Source organism: Theropithecus gelada, chromosome 6, assembly GCF_003255815.1.
Source record: "Theropithecus gelada isolate Dixy chromosome 6, Tgel_1.0, whole genome shotgun sequence".
Taxonomy (NCBI): Eukaryota; Metazoa; Chordata; class Mammalia; order Primates; family Cercopithecidae; genus Theropithecus; species Theropithecus gelada.
In genome coordinates this window covers 136,904,733-136,928,938 of record NC_037673.1, presented here as the reverse complement: position 1 = coordinate 136,928,938, position 24,206 = coordinate 136,904,733, and the positions used below count along the sequence as shown (strand labels likewise).

The window sequence follows — 24,206 nt, the reverse complement described above, 5'->3', positions numbered from 1 at the left end:
AGACTACTGCCTACCTCTTTTTCCCAAATTAGACTGAAAGCACATCCTGTGCTAGGTGGAGCAGCTCTGTGTTTGGATGGTTTCATTTCATTTTTTTTATTTTTTTATTTTTTTTTATTTTATTTATTTATTTTTTTTTTTTGAGGCGGAGTCTTCACTCTGTCGCCCAGGCTGGAGTGCAGTGGCACCATCTCGGCTCACTGCAAGCTCCGCCTCCCGGGTTCGCGCCATTCTCCTGCCTCAGCCTCCCGAGTAGCTGGGACTACAGGCGCCCGCCACCGCGCCCGGCTAATTTTTTGTATTTTAGTAGAGACGGGGTTTCACCGTGTTAGCCAGGATGGTCTCGATCTCCTGACCTCGTGATCCGCCCGCCTCGGCCTCCCAAAGTGCAGGGATTACAGGCGTGAGCCACCGCGCCCGGCCTGGATGGTTTCATTTCAGCATGAGAACAGACTCAAATAGAACAGGGAGACTTTTCCCTCAACAAAAAGAAAGACAGTCCTATTTGCACTGTATCACCCTTGAGATACAGGTGTTACAGAGATTAGAACCACACTGAGTGGGGTTTTTGCTGTATAAATCAAAGGAGAAAAAGACCAGATTACTGAGATTTGGGATTTTAACTGACATGCCAAACAAGCTGCTGCCTCATTTTGGGTTTCAGTGTGAACTCTAAGGTCTCTTATAACCCTTTGAGAGAGGTACTTGGTGGATTATCATGCTGTGAGAAGGGAGGGTACAAGGTTTTTGGTGTTGGAATAGAGGAACTGGTACTTAGAGATGGTAAGCAGAAAAGGCATGGGGGGAGACTGGGGATGGCTATAGGCTGGGACAGCCCATGTTTTCCAAGAGTCCTGCTTTGGAATGGATAGGGGAGGGGTTGCTGGGTAGGGTCCTGGTTCCAGGAAGGCTGCTTCCTGGAAAGACAAGAACAGCCCTTGGCAGCGGCCAAGCTATTGCTGTTTATGGTTTGGAGGCTCATGTAACCTGCCACTGTAGTATGCCTCAGGTTCTAATTGCTGCTGGAAGTGGGCCTAGTGGGAACTGGGAATGGATCTGAGGCCTCTGAGCTTAACCAGACCTGCCGGGGCCCTCAGCTGTGTGGCTGGGATGAGAAAATAAGCATTGAGAACACTGGAGCCAAGGCATTTCTTTGAATGTTTACTAAGCAGCCAGAAGGTGACTTACTCCATTCCCCAGTTCCAGCCCCTGAGCATAGAGGGTTAGGGTTAGGAGGAGTACCACAGACCGAAGAGGAAGTAGAGTTAAGGGCTTGGCAAGTTGCCCACTCCTGTCCCTGGTCTAGCTGCCTCAGAACTAAAGGAGGCCTGGAACTAACAAGTCACTCCCTTCCAGATTAGATGAGGCCAGCTGGCCTTTGGATGCCCCAGGAAGAGGTGGTGGCAGCAGTGGCATGAGGGATCCCTCTGTAACTCCACATGCAGGGTCATCTGCAACTGGATGAGATGTCCATTTCAAATTGAGCGTCATCTGGAGAGAGAAAAGGCAGGAGGACAGGTTGCTGGTCTGAGGATCTGCAGGCAGTGCAGAAACCCCTCTTGGAATTGAACCCCCACACTGTGTCACAGTGGCATTTGAACTCAAAGGCTGGGACAATTCTTAATTCCTGCTTTCCTTACCGGGTATCTCTTCCTCTGTCTCCTGCTCCTTCAGCTCCTCCAGCTTGGAGAGTGGGGCTGTTGGAGGAGTTGTGACCCCGGGAATCTGAGGGAGGCAGCAGGGGGGTGTCCGGGCAATGGGTGAGTTCTTGCACTCCAGCAGGAACTTTCGGTCGTAGATGATCCTGGTGCCTGTCAAGGGGTTGGGACTGAGGTAAGAGTCAGGAGCTTGGGTACAGAGGTGACTGGGGTCCCAGACTCAGGCCTTTTGGGGCCTGGACGTGAGGGTGGTGTTGAATTTCCCTGTGTATCAAAGGACATCTGCTCTGAAGCCCAGCTAGGTTCTCAGCAGATAAGCTTTCATAGTGCTTAAAATCTTCCAGACCTAACCAAGATGTGGGTATAAAGCAAGTGGGGCATCCCAGCTGGTATAGGCAGGGGCTTTATGTTTGGGGGAGCTTCAGATCTTGGCTGTAAGAGGAACACCAAACTTGGAGTTCAGGTACTTCATGCTGCTCCTCTACCACTCTGAAACCTTGCTTTGGTCTCACCAGTGAAGGTGAGACCTAGACTAACAGCCTCAGGTGATTCAAGAAATGAAATAGTTGTGAAGGGTTCCACCCAGTGCTGTCACCTGGGCTATCTCCTGCCGGGAGGAGAAACAGTACTGTTCTAATCCTGACCCCTCCCAGGTCCTATAAGGTTCATACTAGCTCAGAGGAACTTGGCCACATAATGTCCTCAAAGGGCCCTGCCCTGTTCCTCCCCTCCGCTTCCGCGTGGCAGGAATCCCTGGGTCGGGAGCCCAGCAGCTCGTGATCCCAGGCTGCTCGCCCAACCAAACAGACGCCAGCCAGCAACACATAAACGGAGCAACTGCCCCAACTATTCTAGCCATTGCACTTCTCAAGACCCAGTGTTTCCGGCTGAGGTCATGCTCAGTAGGGGGCCCTGGCCCCTATTCCTAGGAAGCAAAGTCGTGAGGGGTAAGGAGCACGTGTAAGGCGCCAAGAACCCAGGCCACAATGAAGGATTACAGCCCAAACACACGGAAGTTAGGCTCATGGCCTCGTTGCATCACTTAGAAGTTTTTGGGAACTGAGCTTCCGCTCCAAACATTCTCCCCCAAAGCTACCTGTAGAGGGGCCTGCAGACAAGTCCTAGGCCTGTCCCTCCCCTACCCCCGACCCGCAACAACAAGCACACGCTAATATGCCCACAGCCTGTGGACCCCTGCCCGGCCCGCTGACCTCCCGGGGTAGTGGCGTATAGCATGCCCCCCAGCGTGGTGCTGTAGCAGTCGGGCAGCTGGTCCCGGCCCCAGGGAATCGGGCAGCTAGTGGACGTTGACATAGCGAGCGGGAGGGGCAGCAAAGTAACCGCCTGGCGTTGAGGTCGAGGGGCGCAGCTCTGAGTCTGAGGCGGACTCAACCGACCACGTGCAGCTGCTGGTAACACTAGAACAACATCATGCCCAGGGCGGGCCACCCGCGGTCACTCAACCTGACAGTCCCGCTCTATCCGATAGGAAACCTGCCCGGTTCAGAGAAAGCTGGAAATGCGTCCAAAGTCCCAGGCCCCGCACCGGCTTCCAGTTCCTGCTGGCCCAGAGCTGGCCAACCTGCCTCTGAGTGCTGCAGCAGCTCAGCTATTTATTGTTCATAGCTGGGAGCTGGGGGCAGGCGAAGTAGGGCAAGCATTTTTATCCTGTACTAGTTCACCCATTCCTCGCCAGCTTTTGGATAGTAAAGCACTATGATTAGCCAAAGTCACACATCTTGCAGGAAGGGAAGCTGGGATTCAAATCTGACTGCATCTGATTCCAGGACTGTGCCCTTAAACCCAGCAGTGTACTGCCTCCCATAAACAGTAACAGTACAAGGCTGGGTGCTCATGCCTGTAATCCCAGCACTTTGGGAGGCTAAGGCGGGTGGATTGCTTGAGCCCAGGAGTCTGAGACCAGCCTGGGCAACATGGTGAAACCTAGTCTCTACTAAAAATACAAAAGTTAGCCGGGTGTGGCAGCATATGCCTGTGGACCCAGCTACTCAGGAAGCTGAGGTAGAAGGATGGGTTGAACCCAGGGGGTGGAGGTTGCAGTGAGCGGAGATCGCGTCACTGCACTCCAGCCTGGGTGACAGCGAGACCCTGTCTCAAAACAAAAACAGTACGGGGTGAAACATGCCTTGATGGCCTCGAGCACAGCAGGAAAGGGAAGGTCAGGGAGGGCTGGTCATCTTTCTGAAGAAGTGGTACCTGGACTAATAAAAGGATGAGTCAAGTTTGGGGGCTACAGCTGAGGCATCACCAGTCAGGAGGCCTGCCCTTTGATCTCTCTACCAGTTAACTAAGGAAGGGCAGGGGGCTAGTGAGGAGGGCTTGGTCTTTAGTTAGCAGGGAAGAAAGGTCAAAGAGTTTGACCTTGGAGGTAAGTTTTTTTTTTTTTTTTTTTGAGAGGGAGTCTGGCTCTGTCGCCCAGCCTGGAGTGCAGTGGCCGGATCTCGGCTCATTGCAAGCTCCGCCTCCCGGGTTTACGCCATTCTCCTGCCTCAGCCTCCCGAGTAGCTGGGACTACAGGCGCCCGCCACCTCGCCCGGCTATTTTTTTGTATTTTTTTACTAGAGACGGGGTTTCACCGGGTTAGCCAGGATGGTCTCGATCTCCTGACCTCGTGATCCGCCCGTCTCGGCCTCCCAAAGTGCTGGGATTACAGGCTTGAGCCACCGCGCCCGGCCTGGTAAGTTTTTTTTATGTAGATATAGTGATAAGACAGGCTGGAGCGAGTTGGTGGGATTGGTGAAGATGTATATACACTGGAAATCTTGAATTCATCCAGCTGTCCTCTGTTTGGCTTCCTCAAAATCAGTACTGCCTCCACTGTCCCTTCCCCTCACCAAAAATTAAGTATAGACCACCTGACTGTACCCATTTATCAATATTCTCTCAGCTCTGGTTTCATCAGATTTCTCCTTAGGTCTGATTTCTTCACTCATTTAAAAAAATATTGCTTCTCAAACTATTTATTTTCTGAGATAGGGTTTTGCTCTGCTGCCCAGGCTGGAATGCAGTGGTGTAATCTCAGCTCACTGCAAACTCTGCCTCCTGCGCTCAGGGCATCATCCCACCTCAGCCTCCTGAGTAGCTGGGACCACAGGCGCCTGCCACCACAGTGGGCTAATTTTGGTATTTTTTGTAGAGACAAGGTTTCACCATGTTGCCCAGGCTGGTCTCAAACTCCTGAGCTCAAGTAACCTACCTGCCTCGGCCTCCCAAAGTGCTGGTATTATAAGTGTGAGCCACCACACCTGGCCAGCTTCTCAAACTTTAATGTGCATATAAATCATCTGGAGATACTGTTTTGTTTTGTTTTGTTTTTTTTTTTTTGAGACGGAGTCTCGCTCTGTCGCCCAGGCTGGAGTGCAGTGGCCGGATCTCAGCTCACTGCAAGCTCCGCCTCCCGGGTTTACGCCATTCTCCTGCCTCAGCCTCCTGAGTAGCTGGGACTACAGACGCCCGCCACCTCGCCCGGCTAGTTTTTTGTATTTTTTAGTAGAGACGGGGTTTCACCGTGTTAGCCAGGATGGTCTCGATCTCCCGACCTTGTGATCCGCCCGTCTCGGCTTCCCAAAGTGCTGGGATTACAGGCTTGAGCCACCACGCCCGGCCGAGATATTGTTAAAATGAGAATTCTGACACAGTATTGGTCTGGGGTGAGATTTTGGATTTTTTTTTTTGAAACAGGGTCTCACTGTCACCCAAGCTGGAGTGTAGTGGTACAATCATGGCTCACTGCAGTCTCAACCTCCCGGGCTCAGGTGACCCTCCCACTTCAGTGTCCTGAGTATCTGGGACCACAGGTGCATGCCACTGTACCTGGCTAATTTTTAAATTTTTGGTAAAGGCGGGGTCGCACTATGTTGCCCAGGCTGGTCTCAAACTTGTGGGCTCAAGTGATCCTCCCACCTTGGCCTCCCAAAGTGTTGAGATTACAGGCATGAGCCACTGAGCCCAGCCAATTGTGGATTTCTTTTTTTTTTGAGATGGAGTTTCACTATTGTCGCTCAGGCTGGAGTGTAATGGCATGATCTTGGCTCACCACAACCTCCGCTTCCCAGGTTTAAGCGATTCTCCTGCCTCAGCCTCCAGAGTAGCTGGGATTATAGGTATGCACCCCCACACCCAGCTAATTTTGTATTTTTAGTAGAGACAGGGTTTCTCCATGTTGGTCAGGCTGGTCTTGAACTCCCGACCTCAGGTGATCCACCTGCCTCAGCCTCCCAAAGTGCTAGGATTACAGGTGTGAGCCACCACACCTGGCTGATATTTTTCTTTTTAAGATGGAGTCTTGCTCTGTCACCCAAGCTAGAGTGCCGTGGCATGATCTCGGCTCACTGCAACCTCTGCCTCCTGGCTTCAAGCAATTCTCCTGCCTCAGCCTCCCGAGTAGCTGGAATTACAGGCACCCACCACCACACCTGGCTAATTTTTTGTATTTTTAGTAGAGACCGGGTTTCACTATGTTAGCCAAGCTGCTCTCGAACTCCTGATCTCCAGTGATCTGCCTGCTTTGGCCTCCCAAAGTGCTAGAGTTACAGGTATGAGCCACCAGGCCTGGCTGCAATTGTGAATTTTTAATACAGTAATGCAAATGCTTCAGGGCCTCAGAAACACACTTCAGGTAGCAAGGGTTTGCATATTTTATTGTCCCGAAAAGGATTTTGGGTGTCTTACAAAATGGTGCATGCCAAAATGAAGTGTCTTAGCAGTGCTAGACACTTGGGAACAGATTGCAGTGAATCATTTATGATAACTCACCTTTTATACGAGGTGAGAAAGTGTCTGACGGGGAATGTGAGAATAGCGTGGAGGATGGTGAGATTTGAGGGTGGAGAGTCTAGCCTAGTGAAACCAGGTGGGGAAATGGGTGGTGGCTGTGAGGATGGAGAGAAGTGGATGAGATTCAGATACACAGAGGAAGAATAAAGTGACTGATTAAGAGTGGGGTGAGAGAAAGTGTAAACTAGGATAATTTTCAGTCTTTTGGCTTGAGAGTCTTGGTGGCTAGTAGCACCAACTAATATGGTAGGGAAAACAAGAAGAGCAGCATATCTTATGTGAGAGAATGAATAATATGTGTCCAGATGGAGCACAGTAGGAAGCTAGATATACTGAAGCCATGGGGAGAACTCTGAGTTAGTGGCTCAAATTTGGGTGGTGTGAAATTCAAGAGTGTGGGGATGGGCTAGGATCAGTGGCTCACACCTGTTAATTCCAGCATTTTGGGAGGCTGAGGTGGGAGGACTGCTTGAGCCCAGGAGTTCAAGACCTGGGCAATACAGCAAGACCCTATCTCCATTTATAACTAAATAAATGTGGGATGAGATCATCTGGGGAGAAGATACAGTATAGAAACCTGGGCATATCAACATTTATTTATTTAAAAGGTAGTAGAGAAAAATAATTCACCAAAAGAGACTGAGAAAGATGAGTCGGAAATAGGAGAATCGGGAGAAAAGTATCAAAGATTTTCAAGAACAGTCATTGTGGAAGTGAGGTCTTCCTTCTATTAATCTCTACCACAAAATAACAGCCGCAGTTACTACTACTATAATGACTACTGCTTGCAGCTAACTCTTCTGGAGTCACTGTGTGCGGTAAGAGCTGGGGAATACGTAGCTGGCTTTAGAGAGAAAGCCAGATTCATCATCCATGCAATCTGGATGAAGAAACAAGAATTTAAATCAGAGGGTCAATACTAATTACTGGCTGGGCAAGGTGGTTCATGCCTGTAATCCCAGCACTCTGGGAGGCTGAGGCAGGCGAATCATTTGAGGTCAGGAGTTCAAGACCAGCCTGGCAAACATGGAGAAACCCCATCTCTACTAAAAATACAAAAATTAGCCAAGTGGTGGTGTGCGCCTGTAATCCCAGCCACTTGGGAGGCTGAGGTAGGAGAATTGCTTGAACTCAGGAGGCAGAGGTTGCAGTGAGGCAAGATGGCACCACTGCACTCCAGCCTAAGCAACAGAGTGAGACTCCGTCTCATTAAAAAATAAAAACCAACTAATTACCTATTAGAATATGGAAGTGTTTAAAAATACCTATGCCCAGGCCCCACCCCCAGATATCTGATTAAACCTATAAGGAAATACCAGGCCTCTGTTATCAGGCAAATTACTCTGGATTCACATTTAAGCGTTTGATTCATGATCTTCTTTTCCAAATTAGGTGTTGAAGCCCAGGGTCATGCCTTTTATTGGAGGTGGTCTTAACACACTTAAGTTTTTGATACTTAAAACCACCTTTCTCTCACCCATTGCCTAAAGGAGAGGATGGAGGCACATGAACCTGCCTGTTTGCAAATGACAAATCACTGAGGATAAATGGAAAATGCAGTATTACCAGAGCCCCTCACTATAGGGGGCAGGGTCCACTGGGAAGACATCATAACCAGTTGTATGTCTTGGTAGAAATGCTTCTTGTTAGAGAACAAGATGTTCATTCAGAAGCTGTTTTCCTACAGGCTTGCTTGCCTTTTCTTGGATTTACAATGTGGTCAAAGGCCTTTTTGTTTTTGTTTTTGTTTTTCATTAGATGAAGTCTCACTCTTATCACCCAGGCTGGAGTGCGATGGCACGATCTTGGCTCACTGCAACCTCCGCCTCCTCGGTTCAAGTGATTCTCCTGCCTCAGCCTCCCGAGTAGCTGGGATTACAGGCGCATACCACCATACCCGGCCAATTTTTGTATTTTTAGTAGAGACAGGATTTCACCATGTTGGCCAAGCTGGTCTTGAACTCCTGACCTCAGGTGATCCACCCGCCTCGGCCTCCCAAAGTGCTGGGATTACAGGTATGAGCCACCACGCCCAGCCCCAAAGGTCTTAAACAGTGGGACAGAACCACATATACTAAGTACTTCTCTCTCTGGCTTGAAATTATAATGTAGCCAGCCTTTCTCCTTTTTTTTTTTTTTTTTTTTTTTGAGACAGAGTCTTGCTCTGTCGCCCAGGCTGGACTGCAGTAGTGTGATCTTGGCTCAGTGCAGCTTCTACCTCCTGTGTTCTAGCGATTCTCCTGCGTCAGCTTTCTGAGTAGCTGAAATCACAGGCACGTGCCACCACACCTGGCTAACTTTTTTTTTGAGATGGAGTCTGGCTCTGTCGCCTAGGCTGAAGTGCAATGGTGTGATCTCGGCTCACTGCAAGCTATGCCTCCCGGGTTCACACCATTCTTCTGCCTCAGCTTCCCGAGTAGCTGGCACCCGCCACCACACCTGGCTAATTTTTTATATTGTTAGTAGAGATGGGGTTTCACTGTGTTAGCCAGGACTGTCTTGATCTCCTGACCTTGTGATCCGCCTGCCTCAGCCTCCCAGAGTGCTGGGATTATAGGCGTAAGCCACCATGCCCGGCCAACTTTTGTATTTTTAGTAGAGACAGGGTTTCACCATGTTGCCCAAGATGGTCTCAAACTGCTGACTTCAGGTGATCCACCCACCTCGGCCTCCCAAAGTGCTGGGATTACAAGCGTGAGCCACCATGCCCGGCCTCCCCTTCTATAAGTTAACTAAAACTGAGGATGGTTCTCTCTTGCAGTTTTGGGATTGGGAGGAGGACTTGGCCAGAATCTACGTGAAGAGAGGGAAACCATAGTTCCAAGTCCTAAAATGTCTTACCTCTGATTAGGAGAGGCCACTATCGGCCGTCCAATTCTCTTCTTCGGTCTGGTTAGCTGAGGTGATGGGATTTCCCCTTTGAGAGCAGGGACTGAAGGAAGCAGACTGGCCTATAAAAGGGCAAGTCAGCACACTGTAGCCACAATAGGTTTAAAGGGTCTTAAAACATCAATAATTTTATTGGTAGCGGAATTTTATTACATTGAACACAAGTTGAAATAAGTGGGTCCAGAAACCTTGATGATATAGTTTCATTCCTATAGTTTCATTTCACTGGGTTTGATCTATACCTTAGCAGGATGTTTCTTCGTGACTTGAAGGCTCACTAAAGATGTGCAAGGTCTTCTACCTCCACTAAAATCTCAATACTGGCCCCCATAATAATGGCAGGATTTATTTCGATTCCTTATCAGAACCAATGCTAGGGGCTCTCTAACTTCAGCACTGTAAACAATCTAATGGCTTCCAATATTTCCATATCTTATATTCTTATTCACAAGAAGAAATCCTGTGTTAGAACTAGAAGACTCTTGAGTTCAATTTCAGATGAGAAAAGTGAAGCCCAGAAAGGTGAGATGATTTGCCTAAGGCCATAAAGCTTCAAGTGGCAGAAATGAAAATAGAATTTAGGCTCTGACTACTGTTCCACTGTACCCATGCTGTCTCCTCCCATATCCCTTATATATTTTGAAAGTAATTAAGTTCTTACCTGAGCTAGGTTTTATCCAAATGTTCAGGTTGGTAAAATAGCAGTAAAGTAGTGCCAGGAAGAGGCAGGCAGAGGAAGAAGAGATTTAGCAGGCGAAATGAGGTTGGGAGCAGGCTACTGGGATCCAAATAGTCAGAAAGAAAGGAAGGAAGTGCTGGTAAGAGGGAAGGGAGGAGCGTATCCTAAAGAACTACTCCCAACTGCACAACTGTTGTTTTCCTCCCAATTTTCCTAGGGATTCCTCATAATTATCTCCTTTCTCTTCATAAATTCTAGTTACTGACCTGAAATAAAATTTCTCATTTGGTTGTCCTCAAGGTGCGGAATATGGACTTAAGGGCTCCTCCAGACAATTCAAATGTATTGTAGACAGTTAAGATAGAATAAAACTCACCTTTTTGTCTCACTGAATAATTTATTTAGTATTATTTCTCACTAGTATATATTTCATCAAGAGTAGTTTCATTCATTTCACCAATTTTAGGTGATTTTTCTTGTTGCTGTTAATGTTAAGTGGAAACAGCAAGATATACAAGTGATCCAATGAGTCTTTTGTGCCCCACCCAACTGCCCCCACAAAGGTCAAGGGGCCCCTTAATGATACTTGATGTAGTTATCAATCACTACAGAGTAGTAGCTTCAATATAAACAAAACTTTCAAAATCCATTCAAAACACAAAATAAGACATAAGCTTAATTAAGGAAGCTTTTCTCATATGTAAGGTGATATAGAAGATAAAAGAAGCAGGTATATCTGACACAGATCAAACATAGTGTGCCTGATGTGGTCCTAGCTTTAGGACCTGGGCAGAGAAAATTAAGAATTCCTGTTGGCATGAGTGTAGAAAGGTGCTGCTAACATAGTTCTGTCCCTAGTTACTACTTTTTTTCTGTGCATCCGTCTTTGCCTTGATATGAGTTTTGGCTTCTCTATCAGCTCCAAACATTTTCTTGTTTTCTTTTCTGTATTGCCTATACTGACCAGGAAAAATTCAGCTTTATTAAAACACAAGTAAGTTGATGACTATAATTTTCAGTGGGATAACTTTTCCTTCTCGGCATAGCCTATGGTTTGGCCAAAGCAGCCCATTCCAGGGTTCCTCTGTTTAGCTTGTTAAACATATTGATTCCATGCTTAGGGCCATGGAACTAAGTATTACTTAGTTACATGGAACTAAGTAAAATGTATGTAACTACATGTAAAACTTACAGAATTACTCACATATTTATAAACATTACTTTATATTATCTACATTATATACATTATATACATTATAATGTAGATAATATAATATAATTATATATAATATATAATATATAATTATATAATATGTAATATATAATATATATAATAAAATGTAACATGTAACTTAGTTACATGTAACTACATGTAAAACTTACAGAATTACACATATTTATAAACATTATATACATTATAATGTATATAATATATAATATGTTATATAATATGACATTATATATTATATATTATATATAATGTATATAGTATAATATATATACATTATAAACATTACTCGTCTAATTCAATAATACAACAGAACGATGGGAGTCACCTCCCTCTTATGTCCCAACTCATATAAAACTTAAAATATCTATAACCGGATAAATCTTTCAGATAAAAAAGGTCAGGAAGCACAGAAGGAACCTGAAGTTGATAATTTGGGTGTCCCTACATTTGTTTAGTGTCATCTGATTTAAATCCAATTGTTCTTATTGACATTCTCAAGATCTACAGAGAAAAAACCTATCAGTGGCCTATCTGCTAGCTAAAGTCAGATAAGACACATTGCCAGAGCTTGAAACTTTCTCATATGTTAAAGGATATAGAAGACAACAAGGGAACAAGGAATGTTTAACACAGAATAAATAGGTAAATAGTCTTAAAAGTGCTTTTTCAAGGCAGTCTAAGAAGGGACTCAAGTGTTAAATGTGAGAAGCCTGTTACAAATATAGTATTAACCATCTGGTTCAATATAATGTGGATTGGGTGGTACCTGCATGACCACTGAAAGGATCACACCCCACTTCTAAAGACTGTTCATCTTTTTATTGAATATTCTGGTAAATATTTCACATTAATACAGGCTACATTACGTAGAGCCACTATATGACAAGAAATTTACTCAACTTTTTCCTTTTAAGTATGTAAACAATTATACATGTATTTATCACCCTAAAAGGTTGAAACATGTAATCAACTAATTCTCTTCTGCATACAAGTAGTATTCAGTATGTTTAGCCAAAAGCACTAAGGTCATATGATCTTAAGTTCAAAATGGCTAAACTAACCAGAGAACATAACCAGGTGGATAGGAAATCAATTTGTTCTTATACAATGGGCAATCAAATTTCCATTGCTAAAGCCTCAGAGAAAATTTCTTAGGCACATTAAAAAAAAATCCCCATAGTTCTTCCAAGGTCATAGGTTTCTTAAACAAGGCTAAAGAGTAAAGACCTTCTAACTTAGTTGACATATTTGAGATGCATGTTTCCAATATGAGGTGCCCACGTGCCAGGCCAAATCTGAAAAGGGGGAGGAAAAATTGGAATTTCTAATTAGGAATCTTTAGATAGTTACAAAATGAATATATAAATGCAATGGCAATTCACTGTTTCTGCCTAGGAAGAATACACATATATGAAATAAAGTGTTCAGTAGCATCATCTTGATATTGAAAAAGCAATCCAGATCGAAATGGTCAATTATGACTTTTGATATTCAGTACTTATACTTCTCACAAAACAAAAAGAATGATGTGATAAATCTAAAAAATAAAAGAGCATTAAGCCCATTTTACCTGCTGGGCATCAGTGCATTCAGTTGAATTTTGGATAACTTTTATCATAGGGTTCCAAGCAGGATCTGGGTTGTGAAGTCCATTAAACAGAGGGCCTCCTGGAACATCAGCAAGCTGAGGATGAGAGGGTATTATGGTGCCTCCATACATGGAAATTGGCAGACCCTAAAACAGCAGGAAAAAAGATTTAATCATAAAATTACTATAAATCCCATAATAGCAGCTTAGACTTCTCTAATTTTCCTCATTTAAAGAACTCCAAAAGATCCTATAAGTACAGTATGGCAGTGTTGAGAAAACAAAATGTTTATCTGCATCTGCAAGGCTTTTCAACAAAAAAGAAGAGAGAGAAAAAAACTAAATCCAACATGAAATCATCAGGACATTTCTCATATTTGATAAAAATAACCTCAACTAACTTTCCCATATTTTAGTTTCATGAATAAGCTTAAGCTAAGAAGAAAATGGGAACTCCACATGATTGCTTGCCAACATAAAGCTGTCAGAGCAGACAAGAAAGCATTAGTGAACTCATGGCCAGCTTTTAAGATGGGTAGAGGCCTCTCCCAAAGCTGCAGCAGCAGAACACAAACTGGCAAAACCCAAATCCCTCAGGTGTTTTCGGGGGATGGGGATATCTTCAGGATGAACTACTGTGGACAATGCTATGCACTCTTGAAATTGAGCAAAAGATCTAGCAAAGCCACAGAAACAAAAGAGAGCATTATTTCAATACAAAGTATCCCTTAACGTGACTACACTGGCTGACAAAGTGTCAAACAAGTTACAGTGATGTTTGTCAACTCACTTTAGAAAAATCCACAAAACCGCTTGCCATAGGCTGATGAAAAATGTTAGAGGGGGCTACCATTCCAGAATCATCTCTCTCCATTGGTTGATGTTGGGAGAATGTGCTTGGGTCTGATAATTGTTGATGCATTGGATGGTTCCCCATCACAGATTGCGACCAACCTGATAAACCTTCTGGAAAGGATAATTGAAAACAAAGTTTTATATTTATTTGGATAAAACAACAAAACATTACCACTGTTATTACCAAACGTTACCAAATGTTATTGAAATCTTTCCTCTGAAGAGCTCAAAGCATATTTATCACAGTCTTGCTAGCCAAAGAAACCAGTTCCTGAAAAACTAGGTAAAGTCCTCTGAATACTCCACTTTACCCTGTCTTTCAAAAGATTAAGTGCTGTCTGAAAGAACTCAAATGATTACTTAAGAGAGAAAGGACACACACTTTGAATCTTTTGTTTCTGATCAACTCTATGTATTACCTCAACCAATATTCCAGACTCTGAAATTGAATTAACTCCTCAAAGACATAAACACCCTTCCCTAATTGAGTGTTAAACAAAGGAACTAAGTTTTTTTTTGTTTTTCTAAGGAACTAAGTTTTACTGGCAAACCTACAACTTACTTAAGATATCCCTCCAGAGAGAGAGCAAGGCAATTGTACCTGACACAGCATTGACACCAAATGACCAGATTCCACTGTGTCCAACGGGAGCGACAAAACTGGTCCCCACCGGGGCTTGTGCAACAGACCCTCCTTGCCGAATTCGGGCCAGTCTCTCTGTTCCAATTGGGGGAGGTATCTTTCGATCCTGACTGGCACTGACTCCTTTTGGTTGGCCCAATGTTGGTGGGGCAGAAGTGGCTGAAAGAGGTGAAGATGATTCCGAAGAAACAGATGGAATAGGAGAGTCACCTGGTGGCAAAATATTTCTCTATTGTTTTATTACATATAAAAACTATAAGAATATGAGAAACCTTGTTGGAAAGATCTATTCCACAACATAGGTTCTGTAAAGAAATTTTCATTTTAAAAGAACATTCAAATAAAATATAATTTCTATAAACATTATCCTATGCTACTTCTGCCTATAATAAGTATACAATAGTCTAAAAAATGTTTTCCCAACTGAACTAAACAATGCTAGAAAGGAAGCAGGACACATTTGCTTTTATTCTAGCTCTAAATAATCTTCTCAAAACATTATTGTCACTTTTTTTTTTTTGAGACAGAGTTTCGCTCTTGTTGCCCAGGCTGGAGTGCAATGGTGTGATCTCGGCTCACCACAACCTCTGCCTCCTGGGTTCAAGCGATTCTCCTGCCTCAGCCTCCCGGGTAGCTAGGATTACAGGCATGCACCACCTCACCCAGCTAATTTTGTATTTTCAGTAGAGATGGGGTTTCTCCATGTTGGTCAGGCTGGTCTCGAACCCCTGACCTCAGGTGATCTGCCCGTCTCAGCCTCCCAAAGTGCTGGGATTACAGATGTGTGCCACCGCGCCCGGCCACATTTTAAAATTAACTTAAATGTGGCAATATTTGCACAGTACCTAGCATATTTTCTAGAAAACATCTGGTGACCCTTTATACCTGTTAGTCTTTCTTTGTTCCCTTTCTACAGCCCTTTTTTTTTTCTTTAAGGAAATAAGGTCAAATGTTAGCAAAACATTATATGATTTTGATTCACAGCTTTGCTTCTTAATGGAACTCTTGGGTGATTTGGGTAATTTTCCTTGTCAAAAAAGTCAATACTGACTACCTCATGATGCTCATTTAAAAAAAAAAAAAATCCAATTCTGTTCAATTCCACATACTTCATCTGTTCTAAACATTGAAATAAACAGAACGAAGGGGCCAGGCAGGTGGCTCACGCCTGTAATCTCAGCACTTTGGGAGGCTGAGGCAGGCGGATCACCCAAGGTTAGGAGTTTGAGACCAGCCTGGCCAATATAGTGAAACCCTGTCTCTACTAAAAATATAAAAATTAGCCAGGCATAGTGGCAGGCACCTGTAATCCCAGCTGCTCGGGAGGCTGAGGCAGGAGAATCGCTTGAGCCTGGGAGGCAGAAGGTGGAGTGAGCCAAGATCACGCTACCGCACTCCACCCAGAGCAACAGAGCAAGACACTGTCTCAATCAATCAATCAATCAATCAATAGAACAAAGGAATATTTTAACTTATTAAAGGCAATACAGTTTCATAAAATGTAAAAATACATGAGAAATCACACCAAACTGACCATATACATAAATTCAACTTCTTTCCAGATTTAAGAAATAATTTTATAAAACTGCTTCCAAAGGGTCCTTTTGCAAAACTACTTGAAGTACCTGTTTTTTTTTTTTTTTTTTAAATAGGGACAGGGTCTTGCTGTTGCCCAGGCTGGGGTCACCAACTGCTGGGCTCAAGCGATCCTCTTGCCTAGGCCTCCCAAAGTGCTGGGATTATAGGTGTCAGCCACTGCAACCAGTCTAGTACCTCTTTTCTTGATCTAAGTTCTAGGGTAAAACATTTTTGGCTTGAAAGAATAATTCTCAAGTTTTCTATGCTACAAATGACTGACAATTTTTTCACATGACCACAGAACAAACCTTGGGCATCTGTATACCATTTAGTTTACTAAAGTTACAACATGGTGTTATAGCTGAAATAAATGATTTAATAACTTATTCAAAACTCTTTGGGAAGAGTTCCGCCAGGATTCCTACATGAGTTTGAGGCGCTTGTCCAAGGATGGGGAGAAAAATGTTGTCTGTTGAAACTAGGAGTCCCAACAGGAGCTGGCCCTTGCAGGAAAACCCTTGTTCCTGGTATGCCGGAAAAACTTGTCAGAGGAGCAGAAGAGGAAGATGGGGAGCTGCCTGATGGGTCAATGGATGGTAACCCTGAAATAAAACAGGTCCAAGACATCCAATTAGCTAAAACTTTAAAATTGAAAGCCCAAGAAGACTTCCACCAAGGTGAGATAAGCTGTAAAAATAACCAAACAAATAAATAAAAGATAGCATGTGGCTCATTTTCATAGACCACAGCAAAAATAATCCATCTATGTGATACTGTATGGCCAAATCCATTTTTTTCTTACAGTCCAGAAGAATATTGCCAAACAGCACTACATACAGAAAAATGGGCTCAATGTTTAAGAGTGTCAGTCACCTGGAGTAATGTTCTAGATGAATCTCAAAGCTTTTAAATGGAAGGGATATGAAATGAGACTATGCTGTAACTAAGTAGCGCCCAACAATAACTTCTGCATTCCCTTTTGTAGTCAATCTCAAAGTACAGCTTTTCATCTATATAACTATAGTCATTTCCTACAGAAGATAAGTAACAAAATCTACCAATGTTTCCTTCCTCACAAGGAGGAAAAGCATACTACTAAGGATAATTTCAGCATTCTATCTGATAGAAAATATCAACAGTTGCAAAATATATCAAAGTTTCTATCTAGCTTGTATAAATCTGAACTTAGCCATCTTCTTAAACTCCATTACTTTCTCTGAAGAATGTATTAGGAAAAGAGGATGAAGGTCTGGAAAAGGATTATGGTTTCTTATTTCAGGAAAAAGTAGTTAATATCAACATTGATTGTCAAAATTTCTTTTAAGCAGGTCTTATTTTCAGTTTGATTTCCACATCATTTAAAAAAAATGACTTTGAGATGTAATTCACATAGTATATAATTCACCCATTTAAAGTATATAATTCATTGGATTTTAGTATATTCACAGGATTATGCAACCATCACCACAATCAATGTTAGAACATTTTTGTCTCCCTTAAAAGAAACTCCATACGCATTACCTGTCATTCACTGGGTCCTCACCCTCATATTTCCATTTCTTTCTTTTTTTTTTTTTTGAGACAGAGTCTCGCTCTGTCAACCAAGCTAGAGTGCAGTCGCGCGATCTCGGCTCACTGCAAGCTCCGCCTCCTGGGTTCATGCCATTCTCCTGCCTCAGCCTCCCGAGTAGCTGGGACTACAGGCATCCACCACCACACCCGGCTAATTTTTTGTATTTTTAGTAGAGACGGGGTTTCCCCATGTTGGCTAGGATGATCTCGATCTCCTGACCTCATGATCCGCCCACCTTGACCTCCAAAAGTGCTGGGATTACAGGCATAAGCCACTGCGCCTGGCCTCATATTTCCATTTCTAAGCAATCACTAATCTTTTGTCTCTATAGATTTGCCTACTCTGGACATGTGGGTAACTTAATGCATTTCCTACTTATTTCAGACTTTCATTATCGTGGTAGGCAACAGTAGGAATTATTACTTTGTGCTTTCCTGGACAAAAAAAATTAAATTTTCTAGTGCTAACCAAAGTAGATGTTAGCAAAATCTAGAGGTAGTGAGAATACTGAATGTGGCTTTAAAAAGTCTGTAAGTAGGAAATGAATCATTTCTTTTGTTTTTTATTGAAATGAATAATTTTTATAATAACCTCTTTTGTTTGTTTGTTTGTTTTTGTTTTGAGACAGGGTCTTGCTCTGTCACTCAGGCTAGAGTGCAGTGGTGTGATCACAGCTCACTGCAGCCTCGACTTCTGGGCTCAAGCAATCCTCTTGCCTAGCCCCACTGAGTAGCTGGGACTACAAACGTGTGCCACCACACTGAGCTAATTTTTTTTTTTTTTTAGATGGAGTCTTGATCTGTCACCCAGGCTGGAGTCCAGTGGCGTGATCTCGGCTCACTGCAAGCTCTGCCTCCTGGGTTCACGCCATTCCCCTGCCTCAGCCTCCCGAGTAGCTGGGACTACAGGTGACCGCCACCACGCCCGGCTAATTTTTTTGTATTTTAAGTAGAGACAGGGTTTCACCGTGTTAGCCAGGATGGTCTTGATCTCCTGACCTCATGATCCGCCCGCCTCGGCCTCCCAAAGTGTTGGGATTACAGGCGTGAGCCACCGCGCCTGGCCCCACTCTGAGCTAAGTTTTAAATTTATTTTTTATTGAGACAGGGTCCCACTATGCTGCCCAGGGTGGTCTCGAACTCCTGGGTTCAAGTGATCCTCCTGACTTGGCCTTCCAAAGTACTCAAATTACAGATGTGAGCCACTATACCTGGCCACTGTCAATATTTTTACAGTGAAATCTGTCAGTCTTTTGTAAAGATCATGATAGGCTTTTTTTTTTTTTTGGAGACAGAATCTCGCTCTGTTGCCCAGGCTGAGTACAGTGGCACAATCTCGGCTCACTGAAACCTCTGCCTCCTGGGTTCAAGCAATTCTCCTGCCTCAGCCTACCGAGTAGCTGGGATTACAGGCACCCACCACCATGCCTGGCTAAATTCAGTATGTTTGGTAGAGACGGGGGTTTCCCCATGTTGGCCAGGCTGGTCTTGACCTCCTGACTTCAAGTGATCCACCCCACTCAGCCTCCCAAAGTGCTGGGATTACAGGTGTGAGCCACCATACCCAGCTGATAATGACAGCTTTTAAAGATCATGATGTGCATTTTAGGGACATAAATGTAGATGCCACATAAATGTACTTTTTATTAGCTTTACTGAGATTTAATTCACAAACCATATAATTTACTCATTTGAAGTTATACTATTCAGTAGCTTTTTGTATATTCACAGAATTGTGCATTCATGACCACATCAATTTTAGAACATTTCTGTTATCCTAAAAAGAAACTCTGAAGCTGAGCATGGTGGCTCACACCCACAATCATATCTCTTTGGCATGCCAAGGTAGAATAAGTGCTTGAAGCCCAGGAGGTTGAGGCTTCAATGAGCCATGATCACGCCACTGCACTCGAGCCTGGGCAATAGAGTGAGGCCCTGTCTTTAAAAAAAAAAAGAAAAGAAAAGAAAAGAAAAGAAAGAAAAGGAAATTCTGCACTCCTAAGCTATCACCTACCCTCCAATCATCCCTTCATTCTAGGTAACCACTAATCTACTTTCTGTCTCTATGGATTTGCTGATCTGGATGTTTCACATAAATAGAATCATAAAATAAATATCTGGTCTTTTGTGACTGGCTTCTTTCATTTAGTAAAATGTTTTCAAAGTTCATCCATATTATAGCATGAATCAGTACTTCTTTTTTTTTTTTTTTTTTTTTGAGACTGAGTCTTGCTCTGTCGCCAGGCTGGAGTGCAGTGGCGCAATCTCAGCTCACTGCAAACTCCACCTCCCATGTTCAAGTGATTCCCCTGCCTCAGCCTCCTGAGTAGCTGGGACTACAGGAGCGCACCACCACACCCAGCTAATGTTTTGTATTTTAGTAGAGACAGGGTTTTACCATGTTGGCCAGGCTGGTCTCAAACTCCTGACCTCATGATCCGTCCACCTTGGCCTCCCAAAGTGCTGGGATTATAGGCGTGAGCCACCACGCCCGGCCCTTTATTTCTTTTTATACCAAATACAAAATATTACGTTCTATAGATATACCACATTTTGTTTATCTGCTTGTCAGTTAATGAACATTCGGTTGTTTCTACATTTTGGCTATTATGAATAATGTTGCTATGAACATTGGTTTTTCTATAGACATGTATCTTCCCTAGGAGTAGAATAATGGGATCATATGATCACTCATGTCTAACTTTCTGAGGAACTGTGAAACTGTTTTTTCAAAGCAGATGTACCATTTTACATTCCTACCTACCGTGTGTGATGGTTTCAATTGTCTCTATATCTTTCCCCATCTTCTTAAGTATTACTATTTTTTTTTTCTGACAGTCTCTTTTGTTCCGGCTGGAGTGCTGTGGCATGATTTCAGCTTACTGCAACCTCCGTCTTCTGGGTTCAAGTGATTCTTGTGCCTCAGCCTTGCAAGTAGCTGGGACTACAGACCTGCACCATCATGCCCGGCTATTTTTTATATTTTTAGTAGAGACGGGGTTTCACCATATTGGCCAGGCTGGTCTCAAACTCCTGACCTCATGTAAACCCCTCGCCTCAGCTTCCCAAAGTGCTGGGATTGCAGGCATGAACCACCAAGCTCAGTCAGTATTACTACCTCTTACCTGAAAACTAGGAAAGTAAACTATATCCATGAAAAGAGCATCAACAAAAGAAACCATACAAGCAGTTAAGAAATGGGGCCAAGCTTATTAATCCCAGGACCTAGAAGGAAGGTCAAGGATTAATGCTTTCTATCACATCCTGGGTACTGGCAGTGAGCTCTTCTTTCACCCTGAGGCTTCTCAAATTCTATACTACTTTCCCCAAATGAAAAGTCATAATATAGCCGGGCGCGGTGGCTCAAGCCTGTAATCCCAGCACTTTGGGAGGCCGAGACGGGCGGATCACGAGGTCAGGAGATCGAGACCATCCTGGCTAACACAGTGAAACCCCGTCTCTACTAAAAAATACAAAAAACTAGCCGGGCGAGGTGGTGGGCGCCTGTAGTCCCAGCTACTCGGGAGGCTGAGGCAGGAGAATGGCGTAAACCCGGGAGGCGGAGCTTGCAGTGAGCTGAGATCCGGCCACTGCACTCCAGCCTGGGCGACAGAGTAAGACTCTGTCTCAAAAAAAAAAAAAAAAGAAAAGTCATAATATATGCCTATTTACAGAGAGGAAGGGAAAAAAATTTAGAGAATATTTTGGACCACAGATAGCCATATGCAGCCTTCTATTTCTATTTGAAATACAATATAACAACTATATTTTCCTGAATAGACAAGTAAATGGAAACATATCTGAAATGAAAGCTAAGGCTATGCCATATTCATAACTCACAAATAATTTTAAACAACATTGATCAGTTTATAATTAGCAACAAGGTAGCATGGGATATGGGGCAGTTTTCCAACTGGAAGAGAAATGCTAAGAGGCAATAGTGCCACATTCTGGGTCAGTCATACTTTTAATTTGTTTTTCAGAACACTGCAGATTAGACTAAAATTTGGCTCTTAAACTACAGAAAATAGATTCTGGTTCTCCAAATATCTCCAAGCCAAAACTGACCTCAAATCTGTCTATATATTTCTCATAATGCCTCAGCAGCTAATTTATAATTTCAAAGAAGCAATAGCTAAATCTATGTTGGTCTTTCAAAAGTAAGAGCCTATAAATGACTGGGTCTCTTCAAATAGCTGTATCTAGGCTGGGCGCAGTGGCTCATGCCTGTAATCCTAGCACTTTGGGAGGCCAGGGCAGGCGGATATTGCCTGACCTCAGGAGTTCGAGACCAGCCTGGGCAACATGGCAAAACCCTGTCTACTAAAAATACAAAAAATTAGCCGGGCACGGTGGCGCATGCCTGTAGTCCCAGCTACTTGAGAGGCTGAGGCATGAGAAATGCTTGAGCCTAGGAGGTGGAGGTAGAAGTGAGCTGAGACTGGGCCACTGCACTCCAGCCTGGGTGATAGAGTGAGACCCTGTCTCAAAAAAATAAAACAAAATAATAAAAATAAAAAATAAAATACATAAAAAACGAATAGCTACACCTAAAATAAACAACACAGAGTACTAGTAAACAATGTAAATTATGAACTGGTGCCTAAACACCTTTGCAACTTCAATTTTTTAAATCTAAGAAATGCAAACAATCACTATGATTTTTTTAAAGTCTGTAAATTTGGAATCCTTGAAACATCCCTGGAATTTTTTTTTATTAACATGAATAGACACCAATTTTATTAATACGAATAGACACCAAGAAAATGGACTTACACCATGGTGTAACTCCCTTACTATGAGGGACAGAAAGATCATAGAGAGAATCTAAAGCAGCTCATTATATGTGAGTGATTTACCTCTTGCTACTTTTTTTGTCACTTAAGGTGAGATTAGGCCGTAGGCGCTCCAAACTGAACTGCAGCAATAGTTAATAACTTACCAACTGGACTAGTAGAAACTCGCTGGGAAGGTGGTCTGAAGCCAGGTGCCTTTGAGTTATCAGGATGCATGTTTTCCAAGTGTCCAAGCACTGAGTTACCCAGGAACGCTGACTGAACAGTGAAAGAGGCATCTGCAGCCACTCGTGAGGACAGTGGACCATCTCCCCAGCCCTGGTTAGATGGCACCTGACTACTATCAAAAAGACTGCTGAAGTGATTGAAAAGTGTGGCTGGGCCAAATGTAGGTGGCAAAGATTTATTTGCTGGGTTTATGTGCATCTGAGAACCATTCATAATGTTCACAGCTGAAGAAAGCTGCACTGTAGCTGGTGGGCCTTGAGGTGGTGTTAAAGTAACTGGATTTGTAACAAAAATAGACTGGGGATCCTGGTGAATAGTTGCATTTGGTACCATGGAGTAAAAAGAACCTCTGGGCTGCATTCGATGAGAAACTCGAGGTGCTGGTACAGCTAACTGAGGTAAATTACTGGTGTCCTGATTATCAGCAGCAACCATTCTGGGTGATGTCAAAGTCAATGGAGCAGGTTCTGAGTTAGATGCAAAAGGCATTGACATAGGACTTAAATCACACACACTGGATGGCTGTGCCTCCTCTTGTGTGTTACCGGAAGTAGGAGTGGGACTACTGGATGGGTGAGTTTCTGGAGCTCCCGGGGTGTTGCTGGCAGAGCTACTGCAACTGTTTGCAGCTGAAGATGGGGTACATAGGTTTGCCATGGGCTGGTCCTGTGTGGACACTTTCTCTTTGGTGGGTGGCACAGCAGAGAAAGACTCCATCTTTTGTGAAGAAAGCTGTGCTTGAGAAGTACTTGCAGGTAGAAATGTGGTAGGAGCTTGCCCGCTAGTGATAGGTGCAGAGGAGACAGAAGGCAGGGAACTACAAGTGCTTGTCACAGAAGAAATCACTGTTGCTGGAGGACTCGTCTTAGGCACACAGGCAAACAACTGCTTTCTGACTGATGAAGGAGTCCGGGTATTAGTGACACACAGTTGCTGATTGGCAGCAACTACAGAAGAGACAGTGATAGGACAACTGGCAGTAGCTAGTCCAGCAGACTCTGAGGGTAAAACAGTCCCATTCTGGTTAGGTAGACGGCTTGTGTTATTAAGCTTTGGAGAGCTATTTGTGTTGCCAGGATTCACAGGTCTCACTGGGAATGGTCCCCACGTGTTAGGAGAAGGTGAGAAGGTTCCTCCAAACTGGGCCATGGGTAAGCGAGGATGCCGAATCTGCTGCATAGTTTGAGCAGCCAGCAGGGCAAAATGAGGGTGAGGATAAGCTAAGGGTAGAGAAACTGGGAAAGAAGAACGTACATTTGTTGGAACATTCTTATTAAGTTTATTAGCGGGCTGGAACGTAGATAACGTTGTTGCCTGTGAAGTTACAAGAGTTGGAGCACCCAAAGGAAATGCATTTTTACTGGAAGCTGCTGTGGTACCTACTCCAGATGAGAAGTTAGCATGAATTGATTTGGTGCTGGCAGGTGTTCTGATATGATTTTTAGGAATCAAGTCTTCCAGTTCCTTAGCAGGATCTTGAATGAGTGCATTGATTAGTTGAACTGCATATCTTGTTGATTCTGTGCCACCCCTGGGGAAAAAAAAAAAACAGAAACAAGACCAAAAACATTAAAAAAAGAAAACAAACAGGTAATCTTAACCATCAAATAAAGTTCTTAATTATACCATACCTAACAAAGGTATGCTTCTTTTTTTTTTTTTTTTTTTTTTTTTTTTTTTTTTTTTTTTTTT

At 43.6% G+C, this 24,206-nt stretch overlaps 2 protein-coding genes across 6 annotated transcripts in view; both read right to left on the bottom strand.

The window, feature by feature from the left end:
- Positions 1-1,146: 1,146 nt before the first annotated feature.
- Positions 1,147-10,549, bottom strand: EIF4EBP3 (eukaryotic translation initiation factor 4E binding protein 3). Of its 2 annotated transcripts, none has more exons than XM_025387723.1 (3): positions 2,870-3,453; positions 1,641-1,811; positions 1,147-1,491 (listed from the first exon to the last, which is right to left on the bottom strand). In XM_025387723.1, the coding sequence occupies exons 1-3, from the start codon at positions 2,970-2,972 to the stop codon at positions 1,448-1,450; spliced, it is 318 nt and encodes a 105-aa protein (XP_025243508.1). In that variant the 5' UTR covers positions 2,973-3,453; the 3' UTR covers positions 1,147-1,447. The 2 variants fall into 2 exon arrangements, 1 of the variants encoding a protein (XP_025243508.1); XR_003119817.1 differs by lacking the exon at positions 2,870-3,453 and adding an exon at positions 9,297-10,549 and having other exon boundaries at positions 1,149-1,491.
- A 1,502-nt stretch (positions 10,550-12,051) lies between these two features.
- Positions 12,052-24,206, bottom strand: part of LOC112626020 (ankyrin repeat and KH domain-containing protein 1) — a 132,750-nt gene continuing 120,595 nt past the window's right edge. Inside the window, exons 29-34 of one of the 4 annotated variants that reach the window (XM_025387708.1) lie at positions 22,433-24,045; positions 16,344-16,520; positions 14,299-14,499; positions 13,633-13,808; positions 12,825-12,989; positions 12,052-12,549 (exon numbers count right to left, since the gene is read on the bottom strand). In XM_025387708.1, the coding sequence (XP_025243493.1) occupies positions 12,490-12,549; positions 12,825-12,989; positions 13,633-13,808; positions 14,299-14,499; positions 16,344-16,520; positions 22,433-24,045 (2,392 nt within the window). In that variant the 3' untranslated portion in view covers positions 12,052-12,489. Of the gene's footprint in view, positions 12,550-12,824; positions 12,990-13,632; positions 13,809-14,298; positions 14,551-16,343; positions 16,521-22,432; positions 24,046-24,206 lie in introns of all 4 variants that reach the window. The other 3 variants (XM_025387706.1, XM_025387707.1, XM_025387709.1) reach the window with 3 other exon arrangements.